The following is a 20,215-nucleotide window of genomic DNA, read 5'->3' on the forward strand; positions in this document are numbered from 1 at the left end:
CATATTGGTTCTTGGTAACTTTATAGCTGCTTCTCAATTAATAGATCTGGAACCAAATGATTCAATAATTATATTCTCATTAATCCTTGTCAGACTGTATGGTGTCTTATTATTATATTCTCTGCTAGACTTCTTTCAGAAACAATAAAAAGTTTGTTGTGAAATTAGTCAGGATTTAAATTTAAAAATCGCTAGGTTGTGAGGCGAGATATGTCAATCTTATACTTTGTAAGGGAAACAAATCGATATTTAAAATAGTAGTGCTCAAAGTCAGTAGTGCTCACAGTCAGAATAATTTTTAAGTGTGTTGCACATGTAAATCCCAAAATACAGTGAATTTAAGTTTGGCTTTTTTTTTCTTTCCGGTTTACTCTGAAGAAAGAGAAGACTAAACAGATCTTAACTGCCTAAAAGTTTGATAATGCTTGGTATCTCATCTGGTAACATTATTAGGGATTTGTGACACACTGCTGTCATAATTTACAAATCATGATTAAAGGAAAAAAGTAAGTTATTAAATAAAACATGTATGAATAACAGTCTTCAGGTGTGAGACTGATGTCTCTTTAAAAATAATTGAAGCGCCAGGCACAGCTACTAAATTTGGGGACTAAATTAGCAAGTTCAGGTCAGGAAATGATCTATAAACATTTATCTTAATCCAAAGTTGAATTGATTTAAGAAATGAAACATGAGCATACAGAGATGAATCAATTTAGAAGTAATTAAATTATTGATTATGAAAGTGGCGTTAAAAATTTTTGGACAACTAAAGGGTTTTCTTATTAAGTATTTTTTAATAGAATTTAATTTTCTTTTAAAATTCTCAAATACTCAGTTTTCTTGTTTAAATGCTTTTGAATCTGTACCTTATTTTCTTGCCTTTTAAAGGGACTATTTTCTTTACAAATAGCTACTGTTTTTGATGAACCACAAAGTAAGGAATTTCTAGCTTGCCAAGAACAATGGAAATTCTTTACATTCAAATACTTAAGGTTGATTTATATGAATAAGTCTTGGAATATATGAAATACAGAATCTTATTGTTTTGAGGAACTTTGCCCACCATGTACTTGTATACACGTACATTATTGTGTTGGATTTCTCTGACACAATGATGCTCGACAAAGTCGCTGGCCACAGTGCTGAATCAAGACAGCCATATTGGTCCCTGCTAAATCTGACTGAAAACTGTACAGTACACAGAAATTGTGTAGGGATTCAAGTAGCATCGTGATACAGGAAATATATGCATATATAGTTCATAACTACTTTTATTTTTTGCTTTTCACCTAGTTGAATTGGAATCATCAGAAATTGTGATAGAGAAATGTTATCCCTGAAGTATATTAATTTACTGTGTAACATTGATTTTGAATAATGTCAGTAAAATCAATAGAATCAATGCTAGAGGTTTTCTCTTTCTTTGAAAGCTGCCACTTGGAGATGATGCCAAGATTTTTAAAACCTGTTTAAGCAACTAGTTATTTAACTCAAACACTGTACAGTTTTAATTGACACTACCCGTAAGGTAGAGTATGAACTTGATATTTGCAGTTTTTGATTTAGGTTCATATTCTGGCACTATCAAAACCAACATCAAAATATGTGATATCAAACTTAATCAAATTAGAAATCATTCATGAAAAAAATTCCACTTAAAAACATTAAATAATTTTTAAAATAAGAATATAAAATTTGAAATTATAGTGATATTGACCTTTCATTTGGGGGAAATTTTCTATTGTTTGAAACAGGACAAACACCAGGCTTTCACTGCTTACAATATTACTGTGTTCTACGTTATATGAAATGAGTACTAGTATGAAACCATTGTATAAATTACCTGAAAGGAATGTTGTAATACATTTAATATATCAGTAAAAAGTACTATTTTAAGCATAGAACATTGACATGATTCTTCTAAAAATAGAATGGGTTGATATGCAGGATCATCAAATTAAGGGTCAAAGGTGACAAATCAGGACAAAGGGCATGCAGCTCATTTTCAAGCAATCAGTTTCTAGTTTTTTCTTAGCAGAACAAAAGCTTAATTATATGGAGAAAAAGACTTGATGTTGAATGGCCAGTTCTAATGGTGGAAAAACATGTTTACAATTTTCTAGATATTTTCAAATCAGTATTTTACAGACTTGTTTGGAAAGGCAAGAGCTGAAATGCTACTTTTATGTTTTTCAGACATTTTTCTGTGTATCATTTGTTCAGACTTTACAAAAACATTTTAACTAAAATACTCTAGACTGTATAGGTTAAAAATAGATATTTTGTGGATTTAACATTTTAGAAAAAATCTGTAAATTATGTTTTATCTTTTGTATTAGTCTGTTATAATCTCCTCTGTTAGTTAAAATCCTTTTTTATTTGATATTACATTTATTACATCAGTAGGTCACCCAGTGTTGTAAGGATGAATACTTGTAAAGTGTCTCTTTATCTTTATTAAAATGTTTATTGAAAATATTAGAATACACTAAAAGTTCTCATTTAGTTGTTAATCTCTGGTGATGATATAAATTTTGAACCATTAATAATGTTGTATATTAAAACTTAAAATGTATGTCAATAAAATTTTCTTATTATTTTAATTAAAAGAAGTGTTCAGTTTTACCTAAAATCATTTTTGTTTACTATATCAAAAAGCCACTTTAAAGTTTTGTCTTAAAGTTATGGTGGGCCTTCAAAGTATATGTGATTACCTTTTTTAAGGCAGGAATTTTGCCATTATTTTGATCTTTTTGATCTGAAACCACTAGAGCTTTCTTTTACTTTTCTTTAATGTGATCTAATAATGACTGGGCTGTGAGCTTGATTACATAAAGCTATTATTTCATATTGGGAAATACAAACACATTAGCAAAACTAACTGTGCTGTGGCTCAACTGTATTGTAGCTTATATTTAAGCTAAAGAATTGTGTTTACCAGCTGCTATCTGTGCCATAATATTGCCTTTAAACAATTTTGAAAATATGCCAGTCGTCTCAAATTATTATTCATTTGTTTTTATTTTCCAAAATAATTCTTTTTATTACAGTATTTGAAGAGAATGATAGAGCTGTCCATATCTTATATGAAAGCAATAAAATTTATAAATTGTAATATGGTTGAGAAAATTAAGTTTATCTCCATGATTCAGCAGTGCCAAAATACTACCCTACAATTTAAGGTTGAGTGTTTCATATGATATATTATAAATTAAGTCATATACTTTATAAATACAAGAAATAATGCAACTTTGAGCTTTTTTTCCTAATATAAAATTTTCTCTTGGTAATTTTAAAAATATTTAACCGAATGTGAAGCTTGTTTTCAAACTCCAATAGACTAATATTTTTAAACTGTACAAAGTCATGTGTAACTATTTCTCTTACTTTTAAGTAGATTATTTTGTTTAGCTTTTCTGTTCCTGTGTATGATTGAGGGTACATTAGCAACATTTCCAGCTACATCTATGATTAAAGTAGGATGTTCAGTTAAATTGCAAAATAATTTATCCTGATTTTACTGAGGCAGCATTTGAATTTAGTCTGTTGACTAATTGCAAATAATTACAGTAAGGTTTTTAATAGATATTAAATGTTTGTTTAAAGGACAATGTAAGGAAACACTTTCATAAAGCACCGGCATTCACTTCAGTGTTGAACTTTCATGTTTAATATTTTATCTGATGTGTATGTTATATTTTAAGTTATAGTCAATTTAAATCAGTATTGTACTTTGGGTTTTATTCTGGTGTTACTGTAATATTAATATGTTTGCTATATGATTTTAAGTAGTGTTATTTTAAAACGTTTTCTCTTGCTAGGAAAGAAAAATCTATGTTGCCTTCTAAAGAATGTAGTTCAGTGATAGTTGAGACATACTGTAGATTAATTTTTCTTTGAACCATAAAGTGAATATTTATTATAGTAAGTTATAATCTAATTTACACTTATGTTATTTTAGAAAATACCATAACAGATACTAAAAATTATCTTAAGTATTTTTTAAAATGTTGAAAAATTCTGGGGATGAGAATAAGTAATGAAATAATTTTTCTTATTATGGTGAATACTATTCCTAATTGTTAAATCATTTTTGCAACTTTAACTTTTGCATTTGTTAGTATTAGAAGTAAAAGTTAGCGTGATGTGAATTGAAATAAAATTTGTGAGTAATGTGAAATGTAGTAGTATTTTATTTTTATTCATCACTTCATTTCTCTGAACTTAACAGCTTGGCAATTTTTATTTTTATTTTTTGAGACTGAGTCTTGCTGTGTCACCCAGGCTGGAGTGGAGTGGCAGGATCTTGGCTCACTGCAACCCCCGTCTCCCGGGTTCAGGCAGTTCTCCTGCTTCAGCCTTCTGAGTAGCTAGGATTACAGGCATGCATGACCATGCCTGGCTAATTCATGTATTTTTAGTAGAGATGGGCTTCACCATGTTGGCCAGGCTGGTCTCGAACTCTGGACCTCAAGTGATCTACCTGCCTTGGCCTCCCAAAGTGCTGGGATTACAGGCATGAGCCACCACACCAACTGGCAATTTTTGAATGAATTACAATATATAATTCATAATAGCAATCATTTTCCTTTATATTTAGTTACAACAGTGGATTTTAATAATGAACAATGTATAATTGTGAGGAATATTGTTATATATTTTAATAGGAAGAAGTGTGAAATCTAAGAATGTTTGTGATGGATACTCCTTATAAGTTAGGCACTCTTATAGCAGTAAGTCATATATTTAAAATAAAATAATTGGAATTATTTTGTATATATGTATTTTATATTTATAATATATGTATTTTATATTTATAAGAGATGAATTGCCTATCCAATTATTTTTTATGAAAAGATAGTTTAACAAAACATTTTGTGTACAAGTCCATATTTTTTTTTTTTTGTAAAAGCCAACCTAGGAATAATCAACCCAGGTACAGGAATTCATTGTCATTGGTTCAAAAAATATAATGAACACAAAATAATGCCAGAATTATGATAATGAGCTAAATATACATAGTCTCTCTAATCACAGAGCATAGAGTTCAGTGGGGAGAGAGAACATTTTGATGGACTGTTAAAAGAAACCACAGTACACTATTACATGGTAGAGACATTGTATTCAGTATGGAACAGTACGAAAAAGAGTTCTAAGTAGAGATCTAAATGATGAACGGAGATTATTCTAGTATAGGAGCAGAGAAGTGTATTTTGGGATTTCACAGGTTTAGGTTTTTGTTTTCTAAGAAAATGTAATTAACTCTATTAAATAAAATATTTTACCAAAATGTATTAAATACAAGGCCGGGCATGGTGGCTCATGCCTGTAATCCCAGCACTTTGGGAGGCCGAGGTGGGTGGATCACAAGGTCAGGAGTTTGAGGCCAGCCTGGCCAACATGGTGAAATCCCGTCTCAACTAAAAATACAAAAATTAGCCAGGTGTGGTGGCATATGCCTGTAATCCCACCTACTCGGGAGGCTGAGGCAGGAGAATCGCTTAAATCTGGGAGGCAAAGGTTGCAGTGAGCGGAGATCACGTCATTGCACTCCAGCCTGGGCAACAGGAGCAAAACTCTGTCTAAAAAAAAAAAATTAAATATAAATACTCATGTATAAAATGTGAGTGGCTGTTTTTGGAGTATTCATGCATTTGAAGAGTTATTTTAACTCCTGATATTTCATTTCAAAAAACAGTCACCTAGAATAAGAATATGAACGTTTAAAATTATAAATATTTTACAGGTTGTACCTGTCTCATTCCTGTCGTAGTTGTTCAGTCAATATTGGATGGATACATAATAATATCTCTATTTAAACTTAATTCTGTTTTTTCTACTCTTGTTTTTGAACGATTTTAAACCATTAATAGTGAAAAACATTAACTGTGAAATAATTTCATGTTACTTTTCCTTTGAAGTGGACATTACTGTTAAAACTAGTATAACCAAGGACATCATATGTAAGTTTGAATAGTGAAAAATCTGAATGTTATTATCAGTCAAATTGGCTTTTTTAAGAAAACTCCAAAAGCTAATAGTTAGAGCTCTTGAATTAAACAGCATTATTTAGCCAACTTTCTTGCATTATTTGATTTTGACTTTATTTAAACCTACTATGTGTGGTAATTTGTTCAAATTATTTGCAAAGATTTTATGTATTTTTTTTTTTACTAACCCTATCTATTGTATTTACACATCTTTAAAATATGTTGGCTTGAATTCTTCTCTAAATATAAGCAGATAGCATTAAGAATAGGCTGTGGACTATTAGAACAGAAAGGCATAAGCTACAGTTGTGCTGAAATATTTATGTACAATAATTAAATATACTCACATAAGCCAGATGTGCAAAATAAAACTTGATACAGGATCAATGTAAAGGAAAGCTCTATTTCATTAAGTGTCTGTAAAGAATTTTGTTAAAGTTAGGATCTGTCATTATCTTGTGTCTTTTGGTTGAAAACACAGGATAACTGAAGGATTTAATATACAGAGGTTCACGTGCCTTTTGTTCACATTCTTCCTCTATTCTTTTCAAATCTGACTCAGTGGGATTGTCATCCTTTGTAAAAAGAACCTTGGGTCAACATTCAGTAGAACCCTGCACTTGGAAAATTCTCCATTTCCTTTTGAGAAGAGAGATTGCAACTTAAAGAATTTTCACAGAATGGTTTTACTTTTTTTTTGTGAGTTGATATAGTAGGTATAGTGTGTAAAACTTAGTTAAGGAAAGACAACTCTTGGTGTAGCAGGTGAGTGCATGCATGTTCACATCAATCTGTTTTGCAAACCTTAATAACTGACCCAAGGATAAAAAGAATAATTTAGTAGTCACCAGGAGTTCCTCTTCCAATCACTATACTTCATTACTATGTGGCCTCTTTATCGCAAGTTTTATTGTGTTGTGGCATCTGCCAATGGATATATTAGAAACATCAGTATTTACTCATATTTAAAAAATGAGAACTGTTTGCTTTTTAAAAAATATTAACCCACTTAAAAATGAGTTAAAATGTGTATTAGATATTTTAAAATATACTTAATGATTAAATGTATTACCATTAATGTAATTTTTCATTCACTTGACTGCAACAGCCCCAATATCAATTTTATAGTATCATTAGATTCTCATGATTTATCTTCTAAAATATATCTGAAAAAAGTCAAATAAGTTAGTTCTTCAAGAAACATGATATTCTAGGTTAAGTAGATTTTAACTGTGCTTGGAAAAAAATACTAGTATTTTAAAATTACAGTGTAAAATTAAATATTAAAAATTTAAACTGCATTGTTCGTGAAATTGAGATCTTTTGACTGCATCTTAATGGTCTTAAATGTTTTAAATGTTCTTTAAATTAGTGTCCTCTACTAGATATAAAAGGCAAGTATATGCCAATTGGTTATCTAATTTTGCTAGGTGAGTCTTAAATTGTAAAAAAAAGTTTACAGGTCTCTTCACAGAGTCTAAACCTGGGCATTTTATTGCTTTCTAATGGCCATTAGGATGAAGAAGAGGCAATTAAATAGGCAATTAATGTAGTACTGACTTGAGCTCTCTGATTTTAGGTTCTTCAGAAGAGGATGAGGTCATTCAACCAGGTTTCATCAGCCCCAGGTTAGTCTTTTTTTTTTTTTTTTAATATTTTGTTTAATTAATGTTTTAAAAGATCAAGATCACTAGAGGCATATGAGAACTTGACAGCCCTCAGGAATTCTCCATCCTTTCTACTTTGGCAAGATAGGTACCAAGTCCTCTTATACTCCAACTCCATCCTGATCACTCCATCTAAAAAACTGGTATTCCCATAAGAATTACGTGGACAACCTCTTCTAATTAACCACTTTCCCCCACCCCCACTTTTAGCAGTACTGTATTTTGTGATTCCTTTTGCTGTAACTCAAGCAACATAGATAATAGATATTTAAATGCTTATGGAGATGAATGAAAAGTATTCATGGCTTGGTCATTTTTGTAACTCCCAAAGTAAAATAGGCACTAACAAATATTTGCTGAATTAAATTAAAAATGGAGACATGGTGCTGTTTTAAAATAATTTATCATAACAGAAATAGCACAATATAATATATTAGACATTTTGAGGAAATTTTTCTTATCCAGGAAGCTCTATCTTGCTTTTCATGAACATATATCAGAATTTGCTCCTCGTTTTCATGCTGCAAAACTGAGTCATTTAAACTTTAATATTTTAAACCCAGACTTTTGACATGCTTTCTTATATTATTAAAATTAACTTAAAAGTTATAGCACCATTTTTTAGTAACAATCTTATTTTGATAATAATTTATTACTCTGGCTGGACCAGTACCACTTTGAAGGCATGCATAGGAGCTGTGATATTGCAAAGTATATGAATATTAATAATAACTACAAGTAAAATGTTATTCTGTTATTAAACTTTTCAAATATAGGATTGTGAGTAGCAAGAGGAAAGCAGTAAGGATCAAAAAGTTTAACGAGGAAACCATGATAGGATTTCCATTTGAGACACTGCTTTTTTTTTAGAGTGAATCTTGACATAGAGATGATACTCCAGTGTCATGAAAAAGAAGATTCTCAAAAGTTGCTACAAATGTTTTAGTATACCAGCTAGTTTCCTCTTATTATTGTTTTCTTTTCATTTATTTATGTTTTATTTTTTTCCCCTTATTATCGACTGCGGTTTTTCGCTGGGGCCAGTTCAGAGACCTTTTTCTTTTCTGTTGGGAAATAATGTTAACACCAATGTGTTAAGTGACTGCAATAAAGTTTCATGTCTGTATTTCCTTGTGATTAAAAAGGATTGGAGGGGAAAGGTACCACTTTCACCAGAAGAATGGTTATTTCTAGAGATTACATTTCAACTTAAGAGACTTTGAATATTCGCTGGTCCAGTTTACTCACTTTACAGATGAAGAAACTGAGTCCCAGAGAAGTTTAGTGATTAGCCCAAGGCCACAGATTGGTAAATAGGACCATAATTCTGGCCTCCATTTTCTAGCTGATGCTTTTTCTCCACAGATTTGCTTCTCACACATGCTGATTTGCTTCAGGCATCTTTAAAGCCTGAAGATTTCTTTTAACTTGTCTCATCTTTTACCCTGCCACTCTTCTTTCCTTTTTCATTTTTGGTATACTTGCCGTCGCCCTCCAAATAAACCCAAAGGGTAAATATTGAAATAAATACCTGGGAGACAGTCCACATTCTTATTTCAGTTGATTATTTCTTTTGATGAAATAGAACTTTTTAAAAGAATATTTTTATTAATTGCTTGAGGGAGGAAGAAAGAATAGTACATTAACATTATTTAGTGTTTGCTCCACAGACTCATGGTATTTATTGCAAAAAGGACCTTTAAATTAGGAAACATACATGTTCAAGTAGTACAGTTGAAAAATACTTTCATTTTGCAGCTAAAACATGAAGCTTCCTTTTGTGCCATTCTGGGCAAAGTAATGTAAAACTTAGTACATGCTTTTTCTAACCTGTTACTATTCTAATTAAAGTCATTTAAGAAAGTATTTGTTGAGCACAGTTTGGAAAATATTTTTCCTGCTTATTGGGAGAGAAGTATGTTAATGTAATAGGATTTTTGCTATTCCAAGTTTTTAAAAAGATACTTTCTACAGCTATTATGTATAATTTTTAAAAATAGAGTTAAAAAATACTTTTTCTACAGAATGTCAGTCTTAAAATAATGCTCCTTTTCTGGATTTTGTTCTAAATATTTTGCTGAAACTAACTGACCAAAGAGAAGGAAGCATTTGCAAATTTTGAAATGTAAAGGGTAATTTTGAAATATAAAGGCAAATTTTGAAATATAAAGGCAATTTGTCTGGGAAACTTAAAATTTATGCTAATCCGTTTCTGTATTTCCATAATTTTACTTTATTATTCTGGGGAAAGTGTGTTAAGGTATTTAAGGAAAGTCTCAATTTCTAACATTGGACCAATAGTGTGAAGCCAGAGCATTTTGCCTCCAGACAAGGAAATTAAATGAGAATAGAATTTTGCATTTTGGAAACAAAAGCAAAGCGACCCAACTATATTCTGAAGTGCCTCTGCTGCAAGACTCACGCACCCAGTCAGGCGCGCCTTGCATTTGACTCCATGTCGTAGGAATGTCAAGAAAGTTACCGCCAAGTGGTTTACCGAAACGGGGTGGAAGGAATCAGGACAGTTTGCCCGACGGGCAGGTCGGCGGCTTTCAGGCAGGAGAGATCTTGCCAGGGGCAGAGAGAGATCCCGAAAATCGCCCCCAGCCGCGCGTCCAGCCCCTTCCCGCCGACGTTTTTTCTTGATCCTCCGAAGGCCCAGGGCGACGTTTGCCATCGCAGCTTCCCGAAAGGACGGTGCCGGGTTTGCTGGAAGACAGCTCAGTTTTAGGCATGGCCCGGTGGGGGTGGCGGTGGTCATTTTCTTGGGTTCGGATTCCCTCTCTTTGACTGCAGTTATGTTAGCTTTAGGAGATTCTGGCATCTCATAGGAAAAGGGATCAAATTATAAATGATACACGTCTGGAAATTCAGTCAAAATAGTAGGCTGTGCATAGTGTTTTTGCCATAGTGGTGAAGGCAGGGGTTTCTTTTGTTTGGTGTTCTTGGGGACAAGATGACAAATGTAAAAGTCCCTTAGTGAGAAATCACCAGCCTTCTTTGGATCTACACCGCTTAGGGAGAGGAGATGGTAAAGTGAGGAATAAAGGGAAAAGTGACTGGGGAGAGAAAGGTGAGAGGAAGCTTCAGAAGGTGGAGGGAAAGCTTAGATCTGCTGGCGCGGGGTCTGGGGTCTCAGGTCTGGGCCGCCTGGGGAGCGACCTGCCTAGAGAGGCGGGTTGCGATGGCAGCGCTGGGCTACAGACCCCGCCTTATTTGCGGGGAGGAGAGGACGGGTGGAGTCACTTGCCGCATTGCCACAGCCCCTCCTCCTAGTTTTAAGAAGAACCGAAGCATTGTTTCTGCTTTAACAGAAGTCACTCATTCCTTATAGTTGAAAACAACGACGGTGGGCTCTGGCACCTCTTTCGGCTCCTTGTACTGTTGGGGGAAAAAAGTCTGGGAAAACGTGTACCTTGTTTTTTAAATGGGGAAGATTGTGATAGCCAACAGGCATGTGATAGGTTATTTCCTTGCTTTTTCCCCCAGTACATTGACGATTCTTTGTGGCTACTTGAACTCATTTTAAAGACATTTTGAAAGAACTATAAGTCAAGCTATAAAGTATTTGGCTTTTGCAGGAATAAAACACGCCTTTTGAGTCAAACACAGGTCTTTCAGGGACTAAAAACAAGTAGGAAATGAGAAAAAAATTAAAACCAGAAGACTTCAGGAAAGTGACAAATTGGAAAGCATTCTAGGAGACTCATAGGACGACTTTATGTGAAAGAAGCACTCTAGGAGCTTTAAGAGCTTATGGGCAATTTATATTTTAAAAGGATCTTAGGCTCAAAAGTTTGGGGGGAAGGCGCAGAAAAGACAGTGCCATATTCTTAAATTGCTGAGTGATTATTTTGTGTTTCTCAATGTGTCTCCTTCCTTTACTTCTCTCCTTTTCCAACTTCTTTGCTTTCTTATTCCTTTTCCCCTCTACCCTTCCCTCGCCTCTTCTCTTCCCCTTTCTTTTACCCTCCCCCAAGGTATGTAAATGCATTTGTCTTAAATTCTTCATGAACGAATTTTAGAGGATTTTTCAGGGTTCCCAGTTGGAAAAAGCCTTCTACACAACTTGAAAGGCTGATGTCCCTCTCAGGAAATGAATGAGTCGATAACCTCTGACACCAGTGACCACTCCAGTGAACCTTACCTTAATTCCACTAATACTGGAGGCCCCCAATCAGGCAAGACTGTGAATCTCATAACTCTACTGTACAGTGTAGTTCAGTTGTGGTATTCCACACTTTGCATCCACATTCAAAATAAATTTGAATTTCATCAAATTTAACAATAAACAGATTCTGGATCTACCTACATATTATGATTCTGGTTTTATAATGACTAAACTGTTTTCTAATTAAAAGCAAACTTAAATGAATATTTTACAAAGCTAAACTATACTGGCCTGTGAATTTTGTGATCATTACTTTTATGTAAATAATAGCACTTCACCTCAATTTACATGAATACTTTCTGAGATTTTTTTTCCCCTGATACCGGATGTTGGTTTTTTAAAGTGATTATTAAAATATGAAAAACATATAAATTACTTTCTCAATTTCATATTATGTCACAAGCTTAGCCTGTAATGCTATCATTGAGATTACTTTTTTGTCAGTGTAATCAGTATGATAGAAGTAATTTCTACCATCAAAATAATGCCTAGTAAATGTTTTGTTAGTAAATAATTTTTTCATAGCCTTGCGCTTTTGTTAAACTTTCAAAGTCATTGGATTTTTGCACCTTTTCTTTTCTCCCTAACAGCTGGCACACGGTTATTCCTTCCAAAATAAATAAAATGAGAAAGTAGCCCTTTTTCCTAAAGAGAAATAAAAGGAGTAACATACAAAAAAAATCTTTCCAAATTGATTAGTTTTGATTAAACCTTTTATCACAAACAGCTGAAAATAACTTCTATTTTTTATACATCCATTTTCCAATCTGACCCAATTAAATTTATATTTAGTTGTTTAATATGGGGAGGGAGTATAAATAGGTGGATACAGCTTTTTCCATAGCTCTTCGATTCATAATCCCTACATTTTAGCTTGTGTGAAACTGTGCTGGAGTGTGGACGTGTTTGAAGAGACTGGGAGGGGGATTGCTGGCATGGTGGGGGAGGGTCAACTCAGTAGCTTTGTCGAAGGAAGTGGTATCTGAACAGTTAGTTTCTTGGTAAACTGCTTGTTTAAGAAAATGGGGGGTGGGGTAGGCAAGTCTGGTGGTGCGTTTTAAGGTTTTAAAACAGGTAATATTTTATTTTTTAAAATAAAGCATTTTTAGTTAATCTATAATATTTATTGTTGTATTCAATAAGGGCGGTAATACTGTTGCCAGCATCTTGTAATCAATCGTTTGAACCAGTTTGAAAGGTAAAGGGGTAGGCATTTTGAAGCTGGGGGTCAGTCGAGGAAGGACAGTAGGAGCTTCCTCCGTTATTACATTTTCGTTTATTCAACTCTTCTGGCCACTGGTAGTGGACTTTTAAAATGTCAGGGTACAAGTCAATATGATACGAATTTACCTTTTTTCTCCCACTTGTCCTTCTTTCTCCACCCCACCCCCTGCCTGTGCCGGCTTTTTTTCTCTCCCACCTCTTTCTCTGACTCTGCTGCCGCCTATCCTGGCGGCTCCTCTTCACCTCCCCTGCCTGGAGATCCCCTCCCCCTCCTGCCCTATGTCCTCCGGCTCTTGGGGAACAATCGCCACTGATTGAGGTTCACTCTATGTAAGGCTGGAAAACTGGGCTGTTATTTAGGAAGTCATTAATCACATCTCCTCCCCCGGAAAGAGATGGCAGAGAAACCTGTGAAGTACAATTCCTTACCAACCCCCTCTAAAATTTTCCAAAATGGTTTACTTAAACACAATTTGACTATATGAAGGTGATAACGATTTTTCTAGTAGGATTTTATTTTAAATTTGAAAATATTTCGGGTATAATCAGGTAACTTATGTGCCTCTGCCTTTTCCTAGGTGTATGTTTTCATAATCTAAAGTTTCATGGGGATGTAATTAGGTTTAATTAGATCTTTTATAAATTATATATTTTCCTCTAAGAATTGAATTAAATATGAAATTAGCGTTCCAAGCAGGTTTACTGCCATGGAATAGCTGAATTCTTAAGGGGGAAAAAAAGCGTTAACATCGGTTGTTTTATTTAAACGACCCCCTCCCATGATTTTATTTATTCGGGCTTGTGTGTAAGGCACGCGTGTGCACATATATGACTGTGCCTTTTTTCCTAAATCTATGATTCACAAGGACCCTCCATTGTGTTTAAGTAGAAGCACAAAATCAGCATTCTGATTTACCCTAAAGAAGCGTTCCAAATTGTCTTTAAGATAACATGTTTGAGTTTTTCGTGTTCATTCATAAATTATTTTGATGTCAGCATAGATGAAATGGCGATTGGTTATCTCTTCCTCTTGCCAGCCCCTTAAGGATACGAGGTGAAATTAGTAGCAAGAAAGCATGTAATTGACAAAGTCACGTGTGCTCAGGGGGCCAGAAACTGGAGAGAGGAGAGAAAAAAATCAAAAGAAGGAAAGCACATTAGACCATGCGAGCTAAATTTGTGATCGCACAAAATCAAGATGTTAGATTGATGCAGAAGATCACTCCGTTCCAAAGGGAAAGTTTTCATCTCACGAGTTTGGAGCTGAGGGCCCGTGGGGCAACATGGCCGAAGGTTAATTTTCTTTTCTATTGTTTTACTGTGAATTTCTTTCTTCTTTTCTCCTCCCCCTCCCCCTCTCCCACCCTTCTTTGACCGTCCCCCCTTCCCCTTTTACCCCAATACTGGGCATTACCTCCCAACCCCCCATCACGCAGTGGGGCTTTCTGCAAACCTATTGTTATAGATCTCCAAAAATGTTTTGTACCGCCCACACTGATTCACAACTTGAAAAGCTTTCAGGGGGCTATTGTTTGAATTGTGTGAGTGTGATTAAGCGCAGTTTCAGTTAGTGAGCCCAAGAAAACTTTTATACACCTGCCCCCTCCCCCATTCCACCCCAACTTTAATTGAAAGTTATGGGGGGGAGGGGAATGCACATTGCAAATAACGCTGGATTCACTGCTGCCCCATGTGCCTTAACTAGTAGCTCTAAACCATCTTCACGATTTCTCTTTCCTCCTCGTGCCCGCCGGAGAGAATAGTTTTGCTGAAAATTTCTCTTTGTCAATGGGATCAGTATTAAATCAGCAATATACAAGTAAAGTATCGCATGTTGTAATGTAAAATGTGGCTGAAAAATGGAGTTAAATGAAAAAGAACACGTATGTATAGAAACGTGGAAGTTGGTGTGATCGATAGAACAGTGTGGCTTCCCCCTCCCCCGCTTTCCTTTTAACCCTTTATATTTTAAATATTTTCTGTAGGAGAAAAGAAATCAAACCATTTTAAAAAAATGTTTTTTTGTTACCCTTCCCCTACACTCCCAGGCAGGCAACATTTTTTTTTTTTTCCAAATCTTTGAATGCACATTGAATGGGAATACAGACTGACTTTTTTGTCCTGTTCCTTCTCAGGCGGGGCGAGCAAAGGTGGTGGAGAAGAGCCCGGGAAGCTGCCGGAGCCGGCAGAGGAGGAATCCCAGGTTTTGCGCGGAACTGGCCACTGTAAGTGGTTCAATGTGCGCATGGGATTTGGATTCATCTCCATGATAAACCGAGAGGGAAGCCCCTTGGATATTCCAGTCGATGTATTTGTACACCAAGTAAGCCAAGCTTTTTTTTTCCACCTCTTCATCTTTTTCCATGTGGAGGAGCTGATCAGTAGTTATGCCAATAGACGTACAAGAAGATGCCCTTCGGTATATTGAAAGACAAAATTTTCCCTGAAATTACTAGGTAGTGCAGCGTTTAGGGTACGTGTATGGGCCTTTTCCTGGGTTTTCTGTCAAAAGAGAAAAGAAAATATTTGAAATTTCACTATATATATTCAGGTTGATGTTATTAGCATTTCCCCCTGCTTCATTCTACAGCGAACTAGTGTTCATGTAGCTTCCGGTATTATCTATACAATATACTCTGTCGCCTGTATCTGGTGAATGGGTAGAAAAATGAAGAAACATCATTTTAAGGTTGAAAAAACAAAGTGAAACAGTTTGCTGTGGAAAGAAATGTATAGATTGCCTTATTTTAGACACCTCTAGTCACAGTAGCTCCCTTTATTATTTCATCGCTGCCTGTCCAGTAGTCATTTTGTAGACTCAGATAAAAATAATTTGACTTCATAGTAAAATAAAATAGAACACTGTTGACTTAGTTATGACTGTAAAGAAATGCGTGCAATAGAGGGATGCTTGACAAACATTTTAGAAATGTGCTCCGTGTAGTCAGTGGTCTAAGTATACTGTCTCTTTAAGAGACTGAACTCAAAAAAACATGTGGCCAGAGGCGGCTCTAGTTTGTGTGTTTAAAATGTGCTGGTCTGCTACTTGGGGTAAATTTCAACCTTTGCTTATATTGTGTTGTAATTTTTAAAGATGTTTTAATACCAAACAGAATTTCATTGCTTCCCATTTTCAAAATTTTATCCAGGAAATAATGAATTAATACTTCTGCCTTTACTCTACTGCTTAATCCCTTTATAATAAAAAAGATACTTTTATGGAAGCCTGATTGTTTCCTCAAAAAAAGGTAAATATAAATTTTCTGTAGCGAATTCATAGTTAGAAATAAAGAGGTTTAGGACTAAAGAGGTTTATTTTGGCATGATATCTTAAGTTAAAAAGAATTGAATGAATGACTGTTAATACTGCAGATTGACTGACAGATACATGCATGAAATACTTGGTATATTTGCTTGAAAAGTATGTATTTGGTACTGTGTTGCATGTTCCTAGTAATATTTATACCCCCTTCCCTAAGTAATATCATCTTCAAATTAAATATATAAACAATAGAAACATATGAAACCATTCTGTTTTGATCTGTTGTCCTTTGGTGCTTGGTAGCTTCCTGACCTTGCTGTGTGGTGTGTGTTTTCCTTTCCTGAAGGCCTGGCCATCATTATTGGCTGTTTATATGTGGAAGGATCAGCATAATCTGTGAAATGAAACAGGGTTTAAATACACAAATACGAGTCCACATACAGACTACTGGATTTTATGCTTCCTATTTTATAGTGCAAAATGAAGCTACATTTTCTGTTTTTTCCCTTCTAAGACTGGATGACAAAAATCATTGACAAATCCATTTTCTCTCAGGCTTTCTTCCCCCTTTGAACCTTCTTTAGGTTGTTAAATTGTTTTTTATGATCTCATAAATTCGTTTTATAGATGAATGAAAAAAATAGCCCTTTTCTTCTTTGTCTGGTCACACCTTTTTATAATTTGATTTTCTGTGTTTACCTTCTAAAATATTCAAATGTTAAGATATTTTATTAACCAACGTTAATGTTTAGATCCATGAGACATTTGTGTTTACACTATTTAATGATTATATATTGGTAAACATTCCTCTATTCACTGAATTAAAACATATAGCTGTTAAAGTTTTTTTAATATATAGCTGTTTCTAGACTATAAACATTGATTTTTAAATAGTTGACTTAATCTTCAGTTACATACAGTATATATGTACAGTTCATATATATATTAAAAGGACAGTATTAAATGATGCCTAGTTAAAGAGGTTTCTTATATTGTAATTTACATACATTGTATATAAATTGTATGAATAATTGTTTTGAAGAAGGCACGAATCCTACTGATGTTAGCCAAGCAACTACAAGTAACAGTTAGATGGTTGTAAATGATATAGGTATTATGTGTGCATCCCTTGTGGAATAAGGTTGCAATTCAAGACTATTTCATAGAATTAAAAAAAATTTTATTACTATTTGAGAGGCCATTTTAGTTCTATAAGCAGTTTTGAAAACATTCCAGGTTTTATATCTATGTACTATTTTGTTGTGAAAGGATATGTATCATAGACGATTAAGAATTTTAAATGTTCAACTGTACCTGTATCTACTCAAAATATTTTAAATATATGACATAGTTTTTTTTGGAGTGTTTGGAAGCACATGTGTCATTGGATTTTTTTTTTTTTAAGTATTCTGAAGCATTTTTAATATGTATTTGGGGAAATAAAAAACAAATTATTTGTGTCTTTAATAAATATATAAAAATTTATGCTAAGGCACCTGGGATACTTTTTCTCTTAAAAATAGTGATTGCAAGTAACCATATATCAAAACGTATTCAGTTGCTTCAAAATAGAGAATGTATACATGTGTGTTTTAAAATTGAGCTGTGTATTTGTAGTTATGTATATTTATAGTTACATAATTCTACTTAAAATTTATTGGCAGTAATACAGTCAAACTTTCTTGTAGTTCCTGTGATGTCACCAAATCCTCAAAAAGAAACAAATGCCTAGGTGCTGTACTTTATCTCTCTTTAGACATGTTGATAAATGCTGTGAGATTCTGCTGTTTGAGGATGGTATGTAACCATTGATGGTTTAAAATGACAGTATTCATTTGATTTTCTAATGTTAACTTGTAATTTAACTAGTTCCTATTTTTATTAATGTGAAAATATATATTCTGACCCATGTTAATTGTGAAACATTGATGCAGTTTAGTAATGAATATTTTATTTTTAAATATTTAACAAAATATATAAGTATTGTATTTGTGAATTTTGTCATATCTCACTGTTGAGGTTTTTAAAAAATATTTAATAAAATAGGAAATTTTTGATTATTTTTAAATATAAATTTTTAAAAATTTCTTAAGTATCCAATGCAAACACAGATTTGTTTCAAATGAAGTAAGGATATATGTGGTTAATACAGATTTGTTAAGTCTAGATTCTTTTTTTTTTTTGAGATGGAGTCTTGCACTGTCACCCAGGCTGGAGTGCAGTGGTAAGATCTTGGCTCACTGCAACCCCTGCCTCGCGGGTTCAAGCAATTCTGCTGCCTCAGCTCCCGAGTAACTGGGATTACAGGTGCCCGCCACCACGCCTGGCTAATTTTTTGTATTTTTAGTAGAGATGGGGTTTCACTGTGTTGGCCAGGCTGGTCTCGAACTCCTAACCTTGTGATCCGCCTGCCTTCGCCTCCCAAAGTGCTGGGATTACAGGCGTGAGCCACTGCGCCCGGCTGTAAGTATAGATTCTTACTAAGGTGATTTCATAAATTAGAATATGATTATTTAGTAAGTGCCAGTAATTAATACTCCTACCAGTTTCTTACATTTTTTAAAATCACGGTTAGATTTAGGATAACATTTACATTACCTGGAGAATGTTACTGGCAGTTTTTTGAAATGATAAAAGTTCTTAGTAAGACTTAAATGTTTGATGGTACTTTAGAAGAATAGAATGGTAATTAAATATTAGATCTCTTTTGGAGAAGGGCAGTGTTAACTTAATAACTACCTATTGATGTTTGTTATATAGGTTTTTTTATAGATTTTAATATTTATTTCCAAAGTCGTTATCTTACCTAATAAGATAAAATGATCATTTGAATTTGATTTTGTTCTAGGGAGGTGTAGAATACATTCTCCTTATTGGTCTCTCCTCAGCTTATGTGCATAATAATACTTTCTTCACATATAGGGTTTATATATACTTGGAATTCCTTGCCATCAAATATGATACAATTGTTTACGTAAATGTATTTCATTTATTTCATAATGTATGCATAATGTTTGTATCTCTTTTTTTCTCAAAGAAAAAGTAATTTCAAAATGACTGCAATTTAGCTACCATTACTCAGTAGGCCTAAATATTAATAATTTATCTTTATTCATCTTCATTTACCTTACAGATATTGGTGTTTTCTTATGGTCTTTATTTTGGAATTAGATTTTGATGTTTATGGATAATTCAAATGCCCACATTAGAAAGGCTTTATATATTTTATGTTCCTTTGCTTCAAAAATATCTCAAGGAGTAATGGAAATAGAAAAAATAAGAATCGTTATTGTTACTGAGTTAAAGCATTAACAGTAAGAGATATGAAAACATTTAGAGATGACTAATACTTAAATATATGAAAAATTTCTTACAGTTCAATTGATCTAATATAGAGTTCTTATACATTTAATTAATTATACAATGTAGGAAAACAAATTTATTTCTGTATGTTCATTAAGGTCTTTTCATAATATTTCATTGCTGATTAACTAGCCGTGTTTAGTTTTGTTATAGTTAAGCATAAAATCATTTTTCACATGAAGAATATGTGTGATTATTATTATTCTCTGGACTGCTTAATATGCCAGTTAAAAAAAAGACATCTTGGAAACAAAAATGTGATCATAAACAGTTACAGCTCATTTGTATAGTGAGTTATACATTTTAATATTCTTAAAATAGTTTATAACCTACCAGATTTTTAAGATGATTTGCCCAGTTCACCAATTTCAGAGAATCCCAAGCTAAGTGCTTTAAGGTCGTTTAATCATAATATCACGTTTAAAGGCATTTATTATAAAACAAAATTTTATAAGATTTATTAATGTAGCCCTAAAGATACTTTTGATTTTCAAGTGGTGGTGCATTTTTCAGACTTTTTTCATGTATTTAAGTT

General features: G+C 33.5%; 1 protein-coding gene across 1 annotated transcript in view; it reads left to right on the plus strand.

Moving 5' to 3' along the window:
* The first annotated feature begins 7,355 nt into the window (after positions 1-7,355).
* Positions 7,356-20,215, plus strand: part of LIN28B (lin-28 homolog B) — a 126,554-nt gene continuing 113,694 nt past the window's right edge. The window contains exons 1-2 of the mRNA XM_050786763.1: positions 7,356-7,621; positions 15,191-15,378. Of these exons, the coding sequence (XP_050642720.1) occupies positions 7,588-7,621; positions 15,191-15,378 (222 nt within the window). The 5' untranslated portion in view covers positions 7,356-7,587. The remainder of the gene's footprint in view (positions 7,622-15,190; positions 15,379-20,215) is intronic.

Source organism: Macaca thibetana, chromosome 4 (genome assembly GCF_024542745.1).
Source record: "Macaca thibetana thibetana isolate TM-01 chromosome 4, ASM2454274v1, whole genome shotgun sequence".
NCBI lineage: Eukaryota > Metazoa > Chordata > Mammalia > Primates > Cercopithecidae > Macaca > Macaca thibetana.